General features: G+C 38.7%; 1 protein-coding gene across 1 annotated transcript in view; it reads right to left on the bottom strand.

Moving 5' to 3' along the window:
* MSH3 (mutS homolog 3) overlaps positions 1 to 20,235 on the bottom strand; it is a 170,856-nt gene that overhangs the window by 95,165 nt on the left and 55,456 nt on the right. The window contains exons 9-10 of the mRNA XM_059416382.1: positions 12,859 to 12,943; positions 10,160 to 10,269 (exon numbers count right to left, since the gene is read on the bottom strand). Coding sequence (XP_059272365.1) covers positions 10,160 to 10,269; positions 12,859 to 12,943 — 195 coding nt within the window. The remainder of the gene's footprint in view (positions 1 to 10,159; positions 10,270 to 12,858; positions 12,944 to 20,235) is intronic.

Here is a 20,235-nt window from a genome sequence, read left to right as displayed (position 1 = left end):
TACTTTAATATGCTGAATACTATTTAAAGTTTTCTAAAAATTAATTTGAATTTAAAAAGTATTCTTCTTTTGCTCTAATTGTGCTACTGAGCTATACAGCATGTAACGGGTAAGAATTTTATCTTAAGTACGAAAGCTTTCCCTATCTGCATCTCCTGCTCACTAGATTATACCTGGACCAAATTAGATTAGAAACTCCTTGACAGTAGGAATGCCTTGTCACTGAGATAGTAATACAAAATTTAATGTAACTATCTTATACTATTAAGGGAAACAAGCAAAGAGTATTGTGTATATTATGCCCCATCCATGTAAAAAGGGATGGAGGACTATATATTCCTATTTCTTGTTTATTTTTTAACACTGAAAGTTTTGGGGTGCCTGGGTGGCTCAGTCATGAAGCAGCTGCCTTCGGCTCAGGTCACGATCCCAGGTTCTGGGACTGAGGCCTGTATAGGGCTCTCTGCCCAGTAGGAAACGTGCTTCTCCCTCTCCCAATCGTCTTGCTTGTGTTCCTCCTCTGGCTGTGTCTCTCTCTGCCAAATAAATAGATAAAATCTTAAAAAGTAAAAATAAAAAAGTAAAACAGAAAGTCTCTGGAAATATACACAAGAAAATAATAACCATGATTATCTAATAGGAACTAAGCAGATGTGGGTCAGGGATGAGAGACAAACATTTCAATATATATCTTCTTGCTTTTTTTAAGATTTTTTTATTTCTTTGAGAGGGAGGGAGAGAACACGAGCTGGGGGACGGGCAGAGGGAGAAGCAGATTCCCCACTCAGCAGGGATCCCCGAAGCAAGGCTCAGTCCTAGGATGCTGGGATCACAAACTCAGGACACCAGACACTGGGACCACAATTCCAGGACACTGGGATCATGACCTAAGCCAAAGCCAGATGCTTACCAGCTGAGCTACCCAGGCACCTCTCTCTTTTTTTTTTTTTTTTAATTTAAATATTTTATTTATTTATTTGTCAGAGAGAAGGAGAGAGAGAGAGCACACAAGCAGGCAGAGAGGCAGCCAGAGGCGGAGAGAGAAGCAGGCTCCCTGCCGAGCAAGGAGCCCATGCGGGACTCGATCCCAGGACTCTGGGATCATGACCCGAGCCAAAGGCAGCGGCTTAACCCACTGAGCCACACAGGCGTCTCCCCAGGCACCTCTCTTTTTCCATTTTTAAGCTCTGCAACTATGTAAAGGTGTTGCCTATTCAGAAATTTAAATAAGTTCATCATTTAACTGTGTAAAAAAAAAAAAAAAGTACAACACAGTTGAAACAACAATACAAAGTTAAAGGAAAAATAGCCCATCTCTGGCAATAGACTGCTAGGTATTCATTACATATGTCTTCTTCTTCCTTGACAAACATTTGTCAACCTCCCCTGCAGTTAAGTGAGACCATCAGAATGAGTTCTAGTCAAGGACATGTAAGCAAAAATGATATTTGCCACTACAAGACCTGGTAAGCCAAAAATATGTCCTCCATGCTCTGTCCGTTTCCTCTGGCTGGATGTCAATGCCCAGGCTGACCTCAGAAATCACATGTTTAAGACTGAATAGCCTGTGGAGTTCCTAAAAGCCTTTTTGAGGAGTTCCAGCTCATCCTCAATATAGCAAGACCTTGGACTGTTTTTGCAAAGAAGATAAAGAAGAAATCCATTTCCACTATTAGAGCTATAAAACTGCGTGGTGGTTTGTTGTTTTTGTTTTTGTTTTTGCTGTTGAGAAGACAGTTTCTCTAACCAATGCATGACCTTCAGTGTTAACATGTTCTGAGTCAGTCAGAACATGAGGCTGGGTTTCCTAAGGTCCCAGGACGGAGTCAGGCTTAGAGCATTAAATAAATGAAAAAGGTTGTGATCCAAGCCCAACCACACAAAATGACAGAGCTCATTTGCTAAAGGATGCGTCATTCTGAGAGGGGACTGACAAAGACACTACCTACTCACCAGTGTTCCTTGCAAATTCTCCTCATAGTCCTGACTGCAGCTACAGGCGAAATATATAACACAAGTATGGACTAGACTCAGGAGACCTGACCAGACAGAGTCGGGCACCGGACAGTGGCCCCCAGCCTCCACCCAGTTAACACAGAAAGCCTCCAGCTGGGTCACTGACCCCTGTCTTTATTTTAACTGCTGTTAGCATATCCTAATGTAAGACTAGATAATGATTTATTTTTCTACTCCCCTATTAATAACTAGGTTGCTTCCAGTTTTGTTTTGTTTTTAAAGATTTGTATTTATTTATTTGACAGACAGAGATCACAAGTAGGCAGAGAGGCAGGCAGAGAGAGAGGAGGAAACAGGCTCCCCGCCGAGCAGAAAGCCCGACGTGGGGCTCGATCCCAGGACCCCGAGATAATGACCTGAGCTGAAGGCAGAGTCTTAACCCACTGAGGTGGGTGCCCAGGTGCCCCTGCTTCCAGTTTTTTGATGACAAATTATAATCAATTATAAAGACCACAGCTATTTTCCTGAACCACATAAGTGATGCTAGGAACCAGAGCAACTCTTTCTATATACTGTCTCATTTGGTCCTCACGACAACCCTGTGAACTAGGTATTAGAGCTCCCACTTTACAGGTAAAGAAATAGAGGGTGTAGCAAAATTCATAACTTGTACAAAGTGACACCTGGATGGGGGAAGCAGAACCAGAGGTCAATGGGGCACTTGGGTGGCTCAGATGGTTAAATGGCTGCATTTGGCTCAGGTCATGACCCTGGAGTCCTGGGATAGAGCCCCACATCGGGCTCCCTGCTCAGTGGAGAGGCTGCTTCTCCCTCTCCCTCTGCCTGCTGCTCTACCTACTTGTGCTCTCTCTGTGTCAAAACAAAACAAAACAACAAAAACTAGAGGTCAAGTCCTAATAACTCCCTAAGTATGCTTCTAGATGGGCCCTATGTGCTAGCTGGATTATCTTGGATAAATAACCTGGTCTCAATATTCCACACCTACAAAATGAAATAATAACTATCTTTGAGGATAGTTGGAAGAATTAATAGACATATCACAGACTCAAAAAATGCAACATGGACATCAGTTTTCTGTGCTGCCATTTTCTGTCTACTCCCACACACAGCCCACTTAGAGAGTAACACATCTTACCTCGAAGCCCTCAGCCCTCTCCCTTCCCACCACGGCTACTTTTCTCTCCTCGACCTTTAGATCTGGACCTCTGCTCCTTTCTACCTAAAGATTTTCCTTACTCTTTCTTTCCCACATACAAATGTCTCTTTCTGATCCCTAAAATGAGCCTAACATTTTGTATAAATACCTTCACCTGAACAGATACAGACCAGAGTGCTTTTCAAAAATAAGACCAATGATGATTTTTCAGAGTACTGTACTTCAGGCACAAAATTACAGAATGTTTGCAACTTAAAAAATTCAGGGTTCTTTACAACATCACTTCAGATGTTGAATAAATGTGTAACACATTTAAATGATAATCAAAATACTTGTTTCCATCCAAGAGATGAATATATTCAATCTGTTTGCGCCAAAAAGGAAAAAAAGATGAAATTATTGAGCATACCTGTTATGGGTTGAATTGTATGAACAAAAAATACATGGTGAAGTCCTAAACCCCTGTGTCTCAGAATTTGACCTTAGTTGGAATCAGGGTAATTGTAGATGTAATTAGTTAAGACAAGGTCATACTGGAATATGGGAGGCCCCCAATCCAATATGATTACAACCTTACTGAAAGACTGTCATGTGAATAGATATGCACACAGGAAGAACACCATGTGAATGTGAAAGCAGACAGAAGAGAGAAGCATCTAGCAGCCAAGTGATACCAAAGACTGCCAGCAAACCACCAAAAGCTAGGAGCAAGGCACAGAACAGCTTCTCCCTCTGAGAACTCAGAAAGAGCTGTGAGACAAATGTGTGTTGTTTAAGCTATCTAGTTTGTGATATTTTTTTTACTCCCAGCAAACAAATACACTATCTAATCTGCCCATTACGGAATTTAAATTATATAGGCATGGCCTTAAAGAGTCATAGGAAAATCACAGTATATTTATAATTTTTCTAATTTTAATTTCTAATTGAATTCAATTTCTAATTTCAAATATTTCTAAGCAAAAACATTCCAGTTCAGATGTGTTCAGAGTTGTGAGAATGCCCCAAGGCATTCTTACCTCAATAAACAATAAATAAACTTCTACACAATACTTAAAACCAGCTATGGCTAAGGTGGCAAGATGGCCCCATCCCATCACTCAACCTGGCTTTAGTTAACTAAGTCATGTGACTTATGCCAAGGAACTTCTATTTACTACTAATTCCACTAAGAGTTGATGAGAATGCAAGACACAGCCAAACAATTTCTGCCACTGTTAAGTGTTAATGTTTTCATTCCTGACCAAGCAACTGTTCCACTAAAACAAGGGGTTTTTCTTAGAAAAATAAACTCTGACAGAGGAGTGCCTTTATTTTCAAAGCCCACTTAGAACCCTAAGATTGTCAAATGGATTCATTTACTCTTAATTTCTTGATCATCTATTATATTCAAAGCACTAGAAGCCCCCAATTCATTCTGTGTGGATTAGTGATGAAAGGATAAGGGGCTGAACAAAATTGAGGTGAGTTAATTTTCTATGAGGAAAAAAGGAGAAAAAGAACAACTTCTCAAAGGAGACAGCTGAGTCAGGTCCTGAATGACTCATTATTTTAATAATCCATTCAATAAATATTTATTGAGGGGTGCCTGGATGGCTCAGTCATTAAGCACCTGCCTTCGGCTCAGATCATGATCCCGGGGTCCTGGGATCGAGCCCCACATCAGGCTCCCTGGTCAGCAGGAAGCCTGTTTCTCCCTCTCCCACTCCCCCTGCTTGTGTTCCTTCTCTCTCTATCAAATAAATAAATAAAATCTTTTAAAAAATAAATATTTATTGAATGCTACAAATGAAATACAATTTAGTGGGAGATAAATATCAAACAAAAACAAACAAAACAAAACAAAACAAAAAGATAACTCCTATATGCTAATGAAGAATGACACAAGGAACTTAACTAAGATTAGGCAATTAGAGAAAATCTCTCTGAAGAATGATACTTTAAAGGTGAGACTGAAAAGAGGAGTCAGAACATGAAGACTGAAGAGATAAAGAACACTCTAGGTAGAGAGCCACCAAATGCAAAGACCACAAGAAGAGAAAAAGCTCTGGGTTGCTCAGGAACCAAAGAAAGGCCAGAGTGACCAGAAGACGATGAATGCATGAATGCAGGGGAGAGTAAGACAGAAGAGTCATGAGAGAGAATTTTAACTTTACGTGAAGTAGAAGCCTAATGGAGAGTTTAAGGGAAGGGAGAGGATGAGAGTCTTTATCTTGAAAAAGAAATGAGTTAGGAGGATACTGCACCTGTCCAAGTGAGGACTAATGTAGTTTAGATCAGGGTGGGGTGATGGTGGTGGAGATGGCAAGACACACACGGACTCTGGATATATCCTAGAGCTAAAGGCAACAGGACTTAGTATTAGATTGGACATGATTGTCAAATAGGAAATGTCCAGGATAACTTCCAGGTTTCTGGTCTAAGCAACTTGTTTGGTGAAGTGCTGGTTCCTGGAATGGGAAGACCAGAAGGAGGAACAGGAAGCTTGAGATGTCTGTGATACACCTATTACATAAACACATACAATATGTGTTTATGAACCTAAACTGATAAGCCTGGGGAACAGGAGAGAGTAAAGACTAGAGATGCAAATCTGGGAGTCACTGACATTTAGTACTTACAGTCACGGGAACGGGTATGTTCATAGGGGTAGGGGCAGGAGACAGTGAGAAGAGGAGAGGCAGTGAAGGGAGGTTTAGGGAAGGAGGAAAGCTTGGCTCCTAAGGTTTAGTTCTTTGAAACACCCACATTAAAAGGATACGCAGAGGATGAGCAGATAGCCAAGAAAACTGTGAAGAAGCAGGCAGCACACGAGAATGGAAACAGAGAAGAGTACAAGTTTCCACTTTAGACAAAAGAAACAGACCGTACAGGGGCGCCTGGGTGGCTCAGTGGTTTGGGCTGCTGCCTTCAGCTCGGGTCATGATCTCAGGGTCCTGGGATCGGCCCCGCATCGGGCTCCCTGCTCTGCAGGAAGCCTGCTTCCCTCTCTCTCTCTCTCTCTCTGCCTGCCTCTCTGCCTACTTGTGATCTCTGTCTGTCAAATAAATAAATAAAATCTTTAAAAAAAAAAGAAAAAAGAAAGAAACAGACCGTACAAAGGTCCAGAAATAAATGACACCTCAGTGTGTTGTGAGAACTGCAAACTGTAGGGAGCAAGATAATCAGATAGACATTTTCTTTAAAGTAATCAACTGGTAGTGCAGACAGAAACAGAGAAGGGTAAGACCAGAGGCTTGGAAATAGTGAGTTCCCTCAATAAACAAAAAAACCTTTCATGAAAAAGGCTTTCATCTGCCTTCCTTTCATAAAAAGTGATTTTACGAAAAGGCAAGATCATATAATACTACCTCTTGCCAGAAATCCAGTGTTTTCACTATTGAACCAAATAATCCATCCACTAGAAGGGAAGGGACTGACTTCTCAGATTCTGCCCTGTGGTTAATGATACCCTGCTCTGTATATGCGTACACATATACATGCACATGTGGGGGACGGACGGGCACACACACACACACACACACACATACACACACACATCTTCACTTCCAAGAAGTCACTGTCTCACTAAAGGACATGCTTTGTTTCCAATCTGTTTCATTCAGCATTCAAATGGAGTATTTTCTGAGGCAGAGATGTCCCAATAGATGTGAACATAGAGCTGCTGCAGATAATGTGACCAAGTCATCAGCACGGGATCTACAGAAACCATGACCCCAGGTGGGATCCTAAGTAGCACAGAAAGTGAGAAGAGGCCCCAGGAGAGAGCCCTGGGGGGAACGTCCATATTTAAGATGCAGGCAGAAGAGGTACCCACAAAGTAAAGCCACAACTTATTTTTGTTTACTATTTTAAAACACAGAGTAGACCACCAACACTTGAATCTTTCTTCCAAGATGAACAAATCTTCCTTGGAAATTAATATTTTGCCTGAAACAATATTTTAGAGACTCATCCCATACTACCCAACGTTTTCTTTTTCCCATTTCTTCCAGTATTAACAAAGAGAATTTGTATTATAAGGCTTTTAGACAAAACCAAAAAACTATGTATGGTATTTATATATAAAATTGACAAGATCATATCAACTCAAAGCAGCAGAAGGAATTCAGAGGCAGAACCTCAACAAATGAATTCAATATAATTTAATTTTAAAAGGTCTTAGGACGAATTACTTGCCAATGTGGCGTTCATTTATAAGAGGAAGACAGAGAACTACAGTGAAAAATCTTCCCTAAACTTGGAGAACTGATAAAAAGCATAGGTCACAACACATGACCTATTTATAAAAAAAACAAACTCTTAAATATAGACAACAAACTGGTAGTTGCCAGAGGGGAGGTGGGTGGGAAGATAGGTAAAATAGTTTGTAAGGGGGATAAAGAGTACCCTTATCTTGATGGGCACTGAGTAATGTATAGAATTGCTGAATCATGACATTGTACATGTGAAACTAATATAACACTATATGTAAATGATACATGGCATATTTTCTATCACCCTTCCTGGGAAAGTATGATCCCAAATGTTACATGATTCAGCTCCTACAAAGCATACAATATGGTCTACTGAATCTATCTCAAATTAATCCTAGTTAGAGAAAACAAATTTAACAGAAATAAAAATTTTAATTTACATTAAAAAGTCTGCTACTGACTCTGTTTCTGCTGAATATTTTAACCAAGCAAATAAGAATATAAGAGGTGCTATAGTTGCTTAGGTAGACGTCTTTACACGCTTTCTGCAGAGAGCCATCTTGTCTGTTTTTACTCCCCAGGGCATTCTTTCAGTAGTGAACCAAGGAGACACAGTTGACCCTTAAACATTGTGGGTATTAGGGGCGCCGTTCCCCAGACCACATTCAAAAATTTGAGTATAACTTTTAACTCCCCCAAAACTTAATTACTAATACTAACACTAATTATTGCTGATCAGAATCCTGATAACATAGCCAATGAACATGTATTTTATGTATTATATACATATATAACATATCATAACAAAGTAAGCTACAGGAAAGAAAGGGTTATGCAAACCACAAGGAAAAACATTCACGATACTATTACTATTCTGTATCAGAAAAAATGCGCATACAAGTGGACTTGCACAGTTCAGACCTGGGTTGTTCAAAGGTCAAATGTACTTCCATTTCCAGAATGTCTTCTTTACCCAGTCAGTTTCCCCTTTTTGAAGGTCTTTATAGTCAAGATAGAAAAACTGGAGTGACCCGCTAAAATCCTGCAGTTTCTGGAAATGATCATCATCACAAGAGTGTCTTAAGCTTCTTACTAGCACCAACAATACGTGCTGTCCTTTGCTGAAGACGACTATTCAGGTGGCTCAGTGTAATATGCAGCCAAAAGGGAGGCTCTTGTGTATTTTAAAAGTTACAATGTATACAAGGCCCCCAGTACAGTGCTTGCCATGTAAAAAAGAGCTCAAAAGTGGTAGTTAGGGTTCCTGTCTCATCTTACCCCTGAGGGCAACCCTGTGAGGAGGCAGTTTACCATTTCAAAGATGAGAACATGGCAGGGGGAGGCAGGCACACAGGACGGGACACAGGACGCAAGGACTTAGTGGGCTGACTCACTCAGCTGACAGAGCAGACACACAGCAGTTCTAACAGCACACACACACGCTCTCTGGTCTAGCTCTTTAGGAAGTGGTTCAGAATGGTTAAGTGCCTGCTTGCCTCTGGAGTCAATGCTGTTTTTAAACCTGGACTCAACTAGCTGTGAAGCATTAAGCAAGTTACTGAAGCTCTGAATCTGTTTACTCATCTCAAGGACCTATCTCAGAAGCCACTTTTGAGTATTAAAGAGTGGTACAAGAGTAAGAATGCAATAAATAATGGCCTTCATTCATTCAGTAAACATTCATAGGGCTTCAATTAAGAGACAGGTCAGAGTCTCCAAATTTATCTGTGTATCAGAAACATCTGGGGAGCACTAAAAAACTCCAATTCCCAGCCCACACTGGAGACCGATTAAATCACACTCGCTAAGGGTTTAGACACCGGCATCAGCGTCTGCGAAGCGCCCTTGGGTCCACATCAGTCCCAAGGACTGCAAGGAGCAGACAAGCCCGGGAAAAGCTGCATTTTAGATTCAGCAAAACTAGGTGCTCCTAGTTTACTCATCTACCTTCCCAAATGTCTCATACCTGACCCCTCCTTCGGATCCCTACTATTCTGGCTTTAGCTCAGGTCCCTCAACCTCTTCATGAACTTACTAACTTGCTCCCCCTCACCACTTTGTTCTATCCCATGTACAAGCTCAGCTCTGATCCTAGCACTCCCATGCTCATATTCCTTGGATTAACTTTGCCTGGCTACCAATTCAGGCTAGCCTTCAAAGCCCTACACGAAAGAAAGTGGCCCAGCTCTTGAACCCTCTCCTCCCTACTCTCTCTCTTTTTTTTTTTTTTAAGATTTTTTTTAAAAATTTATTTATTTGATAGAGAGAGATCACAAGTAGATGGAGAGGCAGGCAGAGAGAGAGAGAGAGAGAGATGGAAGCAGGCTCCCCGCTGAGCAGAGAGCCCGACGCGGGACTCGATCCCAGGACCCTGAGATCATGACCTGAGCCGAAGGCAGCGGCTTAACCCACTGAGCCACCCAGGCGCCCACCTCCCTACTCTCTTATGCTGTGGATGACCCAAACTGACTGATAACTCACTTTCCCTGGACACACCCCATATCTTGCCATCTGCAAGCCGACTCACTCCTGGGGACAAAGGAAACAACCTCACAATACTAGATAGTGTATTGCCAGATACGAAATAAAATCTCCAATTTAAAATTCCTTTTTTTCCCTTTATTTATTTTTAGTAATCTCTACACCCAACGTGGAGCTCGAATTCATGACCCCGAGGTCAAGAGTCCCCACTCCTCTGAATCAGTCAGCCAGATGCCATAAAATTCTGTTCTTTTAACTATGGTAACCTTGATTTTAAAGAGGCTAACATATTTAATTTCACCACTTTATATAATTTCAGATTAAACACACAAAAAACAATTCCCTTTACCTTAGTTTAAGGAGTGGCTGGGTCACCCATTTCTTTAACTTCCGTCTCCCAAATGAAGTTTTAGTATGGTCTAAGACCCAAAGTAAACTTCCTTTGGTTTTCATGTCAGTCTAAGAAAAAACAGAAGAAAAGTTTTATTAACTAGACATTGCATTTGTACCAAAACTGCTAGTTGCTCACGTGCCTTAATTAGTCCATATATCCCAATTTTAAATGTTACTGACGCCTATCATTAACGTATGACTCATAAAAGGTGTTCATTTAATGTTTGATGAACGCCATGTGCACATGAACACACATACAAGATATAAAGTATTGATATTTGCATAGAAAAGGGACAGTTTTATGTGTGCTTTGGGTTAACTAAGAATATTCAGAAATCTTTTAAAATATATGTTTGTCCTAAGCATTTTAAAAGTACAGACTTTTCTGCCTTGGGAAATACATTGAAGATAATTTAATTTCCTTTGGCAATTCAGTATCCTTCCCGGCCTCTGAGTTCTAAGGGCTGATGTTCCCATGAAAACAATGAACAAGTAAAAGGTACCAGAGATGGAACTAAAACTGAACTGCACTATAGGAAATTCACCCTGGAAAGATTTTATTTTAGTCTGCTTTATTAAATCCTCAGTAAAAAATTGTGCTCTGCTACTTCCAAGTTGAATGACTAAAAAAACTTTAACTAGAGATGGTAGGTAATTTTAACCAAGGTTTCACTGTATGACAAAAAGTCAATTAATAGGTTTAAATCTTATTTGGAACATAAAATTGCTTTCACCTAAGTTTTTTTCTTTTTTTTAACTTTTTTGTTTTCCTTCAAGTCATCAAGCAGGTACTTCCAGAATACTCCAATGTACTCAGATGTAAAGGTATATTCAGACATGGTCCCTCCCTTATGGTACTTATATCCAAGTGTGGGAGAAATGACACATAATTAACACAAGATGTCACTTGGCAGAAATTAACTAAGGCAAGACAAAAGCTGCCAGGCCTTAGCAGTTTAAAGCAGAGCACACACAGAAGCCACAGGTCACAGAAGGCTCCCCTGAGGATGAGCTGACTGACGAGGGCAGTCCATATCAACAACAGCACCATTTCTTCAGAGTCAAGAGCCCCGCTAGCCTCCGTACAGCAAAGGGTCCAAAGAAGAGGACAGTGGGTGGAAATAATTTTCCAATTAGTTCCTGCATCACTGAAGAACCAGGCTCAGACAAGAGAGGAAGGGGTGGGAGGTGGGAGGGAAACAGTTATTTCATTGCTCTCCCTGATACCCAGTCCCACCCTCATTACCCCTCCCACTGCTCCATAGTAAAAGAGGCCAGTTCAATTCAAGTGCAAAGACAAGCCAAAGATGTGAATTCTTAGCTTCTGTTTCTATAATGGCCCAAGTCCTGACAATGAAAGAGCTTTTAAGGGTATGTTTGCCTTAGGAATTTATTTTCAGAGCTGACTCCACAGCAATAGGATTTGAATAGGAAAGAAGTGGCAGAATTAAGCTAGCTAGGAATGCCAGGACCTGTGTCTTCAGGGTCTGACTACTTGCTCTTCTTCATCCAAGAAATGTCCTTTTCATTCTACTACTCTTTTCCTATTGGGCAATGTATACAGAGTTGATGAGAAAGATCTGTGGGGAAAATTCTCAATTTCCTGATAATGTAACAACAAGATCAAAATGTTATGGAATTAAAGTAGAGTTGACTCTAATATACAAGGATAGCCTGGGAGAGGGAGAAACTAAATGAGAGAAAGCAGTTAGTAATATATAAATCTAGGAGTTAGGAAAATAAATTCAGCATTTACTTTAATTTACAACAGTAATAAATATTTCTGAAAAGATTTAAACCATTTAACTCAGATGGTTCAGCTTTTCAACTACTTAGTCAAATGATTTGGAACTGCTTTTTATTTCTATGGCTTTGTGTTATGAACATTATATAAAATCTTCTCTCTAAGTGATAATTTAATAAATGAAAGCAATCAATTTAATGTCTCCATTATCTTCCTAATTCATCAATAAAGGGCAAATAAATAATAATGGAAGTTTGTGAAATGAAATTTATGCATCTTAAAATCTAACTGAGTATCACAGTAACTTGTTTTATACGTTGGATAATAAGACTAAAGACATTTCAGTGAAAAGTTAAAGGTATGTAGAAAAAATATAACAAGGAGTGCCTGGGTGGCTCAGTGGGCAAAAGCGTCTGCCTTCGACCCCTTCCCAGGGTCCTGGGATCAAGCCCTGCATCGGGCTCTCTGCTCAGCAGGGAGCCTGCTTCCTCCTCTCTCTCTCTCTGCCTGCCTCTCTGCCTCCTTGTGATCTCTGTCAAATACATAAATAAAATATTAAAAAGAAAATAACAAAACAGACAAAATTCTGCTTTATATTAATTTTGAAAGATGATGCCTTTCCAAACAAATATTTGTTACAGAAATTATCAGGATGGGAATGTCACTTCAATAATTAAGAAGGACAGCTCTATAGTTTCCAAAGTAACCCCCAGGGAAGTATTTCATATACTTCATTCTCAAAAAAAAAATGGGTTCTGCAGTTATCAATTAATAAACAGATAATGGGCAGAGTCATCAGCTAAAGATAATATTCCTGTTCTCACCTTCACTCTTAAAAAACAGACCGCCACCTTATTTCAAATTCTTTTTCAAAACCATTTTGAATCAATTAGCCTTTATGTTTATCTCACCTGATTCTGTAGGATTTCAAGGTTCCTTAATGTTGTTCCATTAATTGTCATAAATTCCATTTCACCCGACAACTGTTTAAAATTCCTGTAAAAGAATGAAATGTGAGCCGTAAGTACATAAAGAAAGTTTTAAAACCAATTTAGCCATGATATAAGTACATAAAGGAATGTTAAAAACTAAAACTAAATATTCCAGTACCATTATGACAAAAATGAGTTATCTGATGGAAAATCAAACCAAAAGGAGCAAAACAAGTATTCATTGGGATACTGTATTCCATTGATGATGGTGCCATTAAACAGACTGATGCTAAAAGATAGTTGTCTCACACCATAAACAAGCACAAGGAAGTAAATGGTACCAGTATCTCTTTTTTGCATTACCAAGAATAGAACCAAACACAGTCTTTTATTATCAGCAAAGCATGTGGTGGTATCTTCTGGAAAAGCTATGCAATTAGCTAGAAAAATATGTCAAGATATTTTAAAACATCCTCCTTATTCTTCAGCATGAGATCATCTTGATAAACCCTCTAACAGCTTTTAATCAACATTCTGATATATACAACAAATGGTATTTACTCTATAATTAACAACACATATTATTGGAGCTAATGTTTTAGTGGAGTATACAACTAAAAATGTAGCAAAAATATTTTCTTAAGCTCAAAGAATTGTCTCTCTGTCCCTAAAACTATCCTAAATGAGATTAAAGTTCAGTAAATTTCAGACTTGAGTATTGAGTTGCAATGATTAATAAGTGTACACACAATTCCAATTCTGTTCTTAGCAATCTTTCTGTTAAGAAGTACATTAATCAATGCATTACTAATACAGTAATCCAATTTCCTTTATGTTTCTATCAACAGTACTTACAGATTTTATAGCTTATTTTTAAAGGCAAGAAAAATAACGGCAAGTCACTAAACTATTTGGAGGAAAAGCATGAATGTTTGCATTATAAACTACTATACTTCTCACACGGCTGTGATAAGATCTAAATATAATCCACGTTCCCAAGCCAGTTATGGAAACAAAACTACATCCAGGAGTCCAGAGTCTAAAATCAGAGCCAGTGCTGACTGAGAGATGCCTTCACTTCTAGATGACTCACCCAGCTGAAGCTCCAGAACCCTGGAAAAAAAAATACCTTGTTGCATATTAGGAATATTGCCAAGTAAGAACTGTCCTTTAGCATCATGATTTCTCTGATAGATTTGATGTAGTTTCCATTGATAACTTGTTAATGATTTTTAGAGGGAGGCAACTCCAACACTGACTGACAGCAGGTGTGTGTATCTACCTTTCACTCCTTCTTAGGGAAGTTAACTTAATTTGCTTCGGATTAGAGCAATTTCATGTTCTTCTGCTATCCTCATTGACAGATCTAAGTCCCTTGAAGGCAAGAGTTATTTATGTCATGCATTTTGCAACTCTTGCTGAGCCCAGCAGCACACGCACACTCAACAAATGTCTGCCATCTTCCTACAGGGAAACCAGTTAGGGCTGGTTGGCTGGTTTCCTTTGAGTCCTAAAACCCAGAGATCTCCATAAAACACCCAGGGACAAGAATAAAATGTAAAATGTTATTTTCAGGAAGGAACAATTAGGCAGTAATTTGCTGTGTAGCTGACAAGTGACCTTTATGGTCAAAGATCCAAAATGGAAGAGTTGAGAGCCTGGACTCGAGCCAGTTCCTAAGCAGTGGGGCAGAAGTCCTCCCCTGTTCCTGACAGTTAGGCTGAATCTACACCCTAGCAATGATTAACAGAGGAGTACGTTCATCAACTATAGACTGTACAGGGATGCTCATTTGGTATGAGAGAAAGACTAATCAAGAACCCATAATCCACAGCCTTTTCTAAAAACATCTCAGCTGTCTTCATCTCCCATGAACAGCAGAGCTGTAACATAAATAAATGGCATTTAAGATCTGTGGACTATCCAGAAATACTGTTCAGTTGGCTTCACCCTCACAAGAACAGTCCATGCACTGAAGAATGGGTTTTAGGTCTAGGTTTCTGAAAGCATCCTTGATCCACCAATTAGTTCAGAGTTTTGTCACCTAACTCCAACTAAAAGTGCTTCTACTATGCCTCAAATGAACCTCAGAAGCAAGGTGCTGTCAGAACACTAAAAAAGAAAGATCTGGGATTTCATGGAGCTTACAGAAGACTTAACAGGACTGCTTTTGTGTCTGTTTGCTAAGAAGTGTATGTGTGGCAGAATTTGGTTTGGACTAACACACAACCTAGTAAAGACCACTGGGGGAGCAATCTTAGAGCCCTCACCTATACTTTTACTGGATACAATTCCTGAATATCCACAAAACCAAAAAGAACCCAATAAATTGAACAACCAAATGGTCTTAAGTTAGCTAACAAAACTAGACCTTTAAAGGAAAAAGTACAGGTTCCTTTATTAATTAGCAGCATTAGTAAGTTGTGCATGTAATTTTTTGTTTTAGTTTCTTCCCTTACTGAACAAGTCCCCTAGGTCTCAAAGTAGACACAGTGAGAAGCACAGAGTTTATTGAAAACTGACATCTGCATTGATTTTAATAAAAGAGATCAACCACTGGGCAATATCAAATTGGAATGATTCCTACGGAACAATAATTAGCAAGCAACATAAGAACTAAATATGTTTTTTAAAAAAGATATTACTTATTAATTTGACACAGAGAGAAAACAAGAGAGCACAAGCAGGGGGGAACAGCAGAGGGAGAGGGAGAAGCAGTCTCTACACTGAGCAGGGGGCCAATTCAGCGCTCCATCCCAGAACCCTGAGTTCATGACCTGAGTCAAAGGTAGATGCTTAACTGACGGAGTCACCCAGGTGCCCCAAGAACTAAATATGCTTTTGGGTTTCCCCTATGCTTGGTTGATAATGTATTCTGGAGTTTTGACTCTTCTTCACAAATACAGAAGAAATTTCCTTCTGTCAGTGACTAATTTCCATTAGGAATTATGTGTTTTTTGGAACTCAGAGTTGTATCTGCCAGCATCCTTAGGAATTCAACAGTATATGATCAGTGATCTGAAATACTCAAGCAATTCTAAATTATTTATCCTTCTGGAAAAAGCCAAATTTTACATGCTTTGAAATGAACCTCATAAACAATGCCTGGCTAGAATTCATGCTGTGTGAACCTGGATGAAAATCCTACAAGTAACGTGGGAAAATACCTCATTAATATTTCAGACAAGAAAAGTACAAACGATTCTTTTTTGCCCCCCTCAAGTTTTGTAATGGGAGGAAAATGTCATTGCTGAAAACTTGCCAGTAAAATTTAAGATTCTATATCATTTTTTTAAAAAAATGAAAACCAATCTTTCTGATTTAGACACAGGCAGTTAAAGGTACAGATTTTACCCAAAAGACCAACCCTTTACAAAGACACTATTTAAAAACAATTTGAAAATTAAAAAGGACCAAAAAACACACAAAACTACAATGTTACATATGAAATCTATAGTAGAAAATAGTTCTCTATGTACAATTTTCAGAATTCAGACATTCACGGTTTGTCGAATCTTTTCAGGGCTAATTTAACTTATGAGTTACAAATTACCTACCACAAAACTTGTTTTATTATAGATTCACTTCTAATTGATTTGTAACACAACAAAATGACCATCTTTACATTCCTAAAAGCTGTCAAGAAGCTTATTAGAGAGGAAAATAATAAGAAAGATATATATTGAGTCTCCAGCGATTCTCCAGGAGGATACACAGGACTCGGAGTATAGCTGTACTTACAGCTATGATTTATTACAGTGAAAGACTACAAAGCAAAAGCAGAAAAGGAAAAAGATACAGAAGGCAAAGCCTGGAGGACCTCCAAGCTTCCAAGAGTCCTCTCCTGGTGGAGTCACACAGGGTGTGCTTAATTTCCCAGGCTGTGAGTTGTAATGACACGTGTGGAATGTCCACCAGAGAAGCACATTAGAGACTCAGCACTTAGGGTTTACACTGGAAACTAGTCACACGGGCATCTTCTCCTCTACATGTGCTAAAATTCCAGCTCCAGCAAGTAGTTAGCATAAACCATGTTCTTTGTGAAGTTTGGGGAGAATGAGCCATTCTTATCAGAAAATACTAAAAACTTTCTCAGATGCCAGCTAAGTGTTAAGCTTGCAAGTAGTTCTTTCTAAAGATGGCTGTCTCATCAGGTCTGCTATGTTAATCATTATTTTTTTGCACATCTCTCTTTTCAAATTCTAGTTCTCTTCAAGTATATGTGCTATGTTTATTCACTTTAGTATTCCTTCCAGTTTACTCTTCACTCCTAAATTGATCTTATTCTTGAATACACAGTTCATTCTTCAATCCAACCATCTCATTTCAAAGCTTTCCTATTTCTCATTCTCATTTGTTCTTTCACCCCTGGTATCATTTTCTTAATGTCTTTGAGCTCATTTTGAAGTAGTAGGTTATAGTTTTCATTTCATCTGTGGGCATCTTTCCAGCACACATTCATTTTCTGTAAGGACATTATCTGACTCCTTATTGTGTTTTTTCTTATAATAATTTTGTATAAGATTTGAATTTGGTTCGTTTTTAATTTTAAGTGAAATTAATTTTCTGGAAGCTTTAGAACACAGGCATTGTTCTGGTTAGCTGATGTAACCTCACACATCTTCTGTGGTTTATATGTGAGGTTCAGTTATGGTACCTGACTTTTGCTTTCATTCATAAAAGATTAAATGCATGAGAACTGTCCTTTAACCATGAACTATTAGAAAACTAGACAAATTTATATTTTTTTTAAAATTGGGCAGATATTAGACATCAGATAGCACAGAACTGTAATCCCTGAGAGAAGAAAAACAAGTGAGGTAAATTATGACTGATTCTTTGGAGAGACCAAGGAAACTAGAATTTGTGGAGAAAGCCAGACATGACAGAGCTGCAAACAAAAGAGAGCTCCAAAAATCTGTGGAAGGATCCCCTCAAGGCTTTGGCCAGGTAGGTATTGATCCTTAAAGGTGTGGGGAACCTCCACAGGTCAGGGAAAGAACCCAAAAAAACACTAGGTCAATCCATCAGGATTTATCCGAGGGTTTGTACAGGGCTTAAAATAGTTGGCCCTCTGGGGTGCCTGGGTGGCTCAGTGGGTTAAGCCGCTGCCTTCGGCTCGGGTCATAATCTCAGGGTCCTGGGATCGAGTCCCACATCGGGCTCCTCAACAGGGAGCCTGCTTCCTCCTCTCTCTCTGCCTGCCTCTCTGCCTACTTGTGATCTCTCTCTGTCAAATAAATAAATAAAATCTTTAAAAAAAAAAATAGTTGGCCCTCTGACCAACTAGAGTGGAAATGTCTCAAAATACATGAGGCACTTGCTTTAGAAGCAGGAGTAAAATAGAGACAAGGATTTCCCAATCTTGATACTAATAACATTTAAATATGTATGTGTATATATGTATATCTACTACATTAAGATATAATTTGCATACCACACCATTTATTTGGAGTATGCAATTCAATGGTTTTTAGTATATTAACAAGATTGTGCAATCATCCGCATTATGTAATTTCAGGTATTTGCATTACCCACCCCAAAACCTCTCTACCCATTCAAAGTCACTCTCCACTTCCCTCCAGCCAAAACTGCTCTTAGAAACAATTGATTGGCTTTCTCTTTCTCATGGATTTGCCTACTGTGGATATAAGTATACTGTGATATAAGTGGAATCATACAGTTATGTGTGTGGTCTTTCATGATGTCTTCTTTAACTTACTTAATATTTTCAAGGTTCATTCATGTTGTAGCATCAGCCAATATTTCATTCCTTTTTATGGTTGAATTATATTCCATTTTATGCATATTCTGTATTTTATAGATCTATTCATCAATGGATAAACATATGGATTGTTTCCACTTTTTGGCTACTGTGAATCATACTGCTATTAACAGTCACATACAAATTTTTGTGTGGACATATGTTTTCATCTGTGTTGAGGACATATCCACGAGTAGAATAGCTGCATTATATGGTAAGTCCAAGTTAAACACTGTGAGGAACTACCACAGTGTTTTCCAAGGTGATTATAACCTTTACCTTCCCACATATGAGGGTTCTAATTTGCCCACATTCAGACCAACACCTGTCTGGTTTTTTAAATTATTATTATCGCTATTCTAGTGGATATGAAATAGTATCTCACTGTGGCTTTGATTTGAATTTATCTGATGCCTAATGACACTAAGCATTTTTTCATGTGCTTAGTGGTCATTTGTACATGTTCTTTGGAGAAATGCCTATTCAGATTCTTTGCCCATTTTTAATTGGGTTATCTGTCTTTTTTTAATATCTGTCTTAATATATGAAGAACTATAAGAGTGGACATAGGTCTCTATACAAAGTTTTTCTCCCATTCAGTGGGTTCTTTCATTCTCTTGACAGTGGGCTTTGAAAAGCAAGTTTCTTATTGTGAAGTCCAATATTTTCTATTTTTTCTTTTGCCACTTATGCTTTTGGCATCACAGCTAAGAGACTATTGCCTAATCCAAGGTCATGAAAATTTTTACACCTATGTTTTCTTCTAAGAGCTTAATAGTTTCAGCTCTTACATATAAGTCTTTGGTCCACTTTGAGTTATTTTTTATTATAGCATGAGGGAAGGTAATACAAAACTCACTCTTTTGCATAGATAACCAGTTACCCTTGAGGTCAGGGAAAGAACCTCAAGAAAACACTAGGTCAAACAATAACCAGGGTTCACACAGGGCCTTTTATTGGGGAAAAACAAAAAACAAAAAACTATTCTTTCCTCCACTGAATGCTTTAACACCCTTGCTGGAAATCAATTGACAATATGTATATACTTTACTTCTGGACTCTCAATTGTATTTCACTGATCTGTATATGTCTGTCTTTATGGCAGTGCCACACTACCTTGGCTACTGTTGCCTTGCAACAAGTTTTCAAACAGAAATGTGAATCTTCTGATTTTGTTATTCTTTTTCAAAGTTATTACAGCTATTTTTTGGCCCTTGAATTTTCATAAAATTTTAGGATCAGTTTGTCGGTTTCTGCAAAAAAAAAAAAAACTAGCTAGGGTGTTGGTACAATTACACTGAATCTGTAGATCAATTTGGGGAATATTGCCATCTAAGTAAAATCAAGTCTGCTGATCCACAAACCTAGGATGCCTTTCCACTTATTCAGGTCTTCTTTTATTTTCTTTCAACAGTGTTCTATGACTTTCAGAATACAGGTTTTGTATTTCTTTTATTAAATTGCATTAAGTATTTTATTCTTTTTGATGCTACTGTAAATGAAATTATTTTCTTATTTTCATTTTTGGATTCTTCATTGCAAGGTTATAGATACACAGTCAATTTTCATTTTGGTATATTTATCTCATGTCT

Source organism: Mustela nigripes, chromosome 12, assembly GCF_022355385.1.
Source record: "Mustela nigripes isolate SB6536 chromosome 12, MUSNIG.SB6536, whole genome shotgun sequence".
NCBI classification, from domain to species: domain Eukaryota; kingdom Metazoa; phylum Chordata; class Mammalia; order Carnivora; family Mustelidae; genus Mustela; species Mustela nigripes.
The sequence above is the reverse complement of the archived record's forward strand: the minus strand, read 5'-3'. Positions and strand labels throughout refer to the sequence as shown.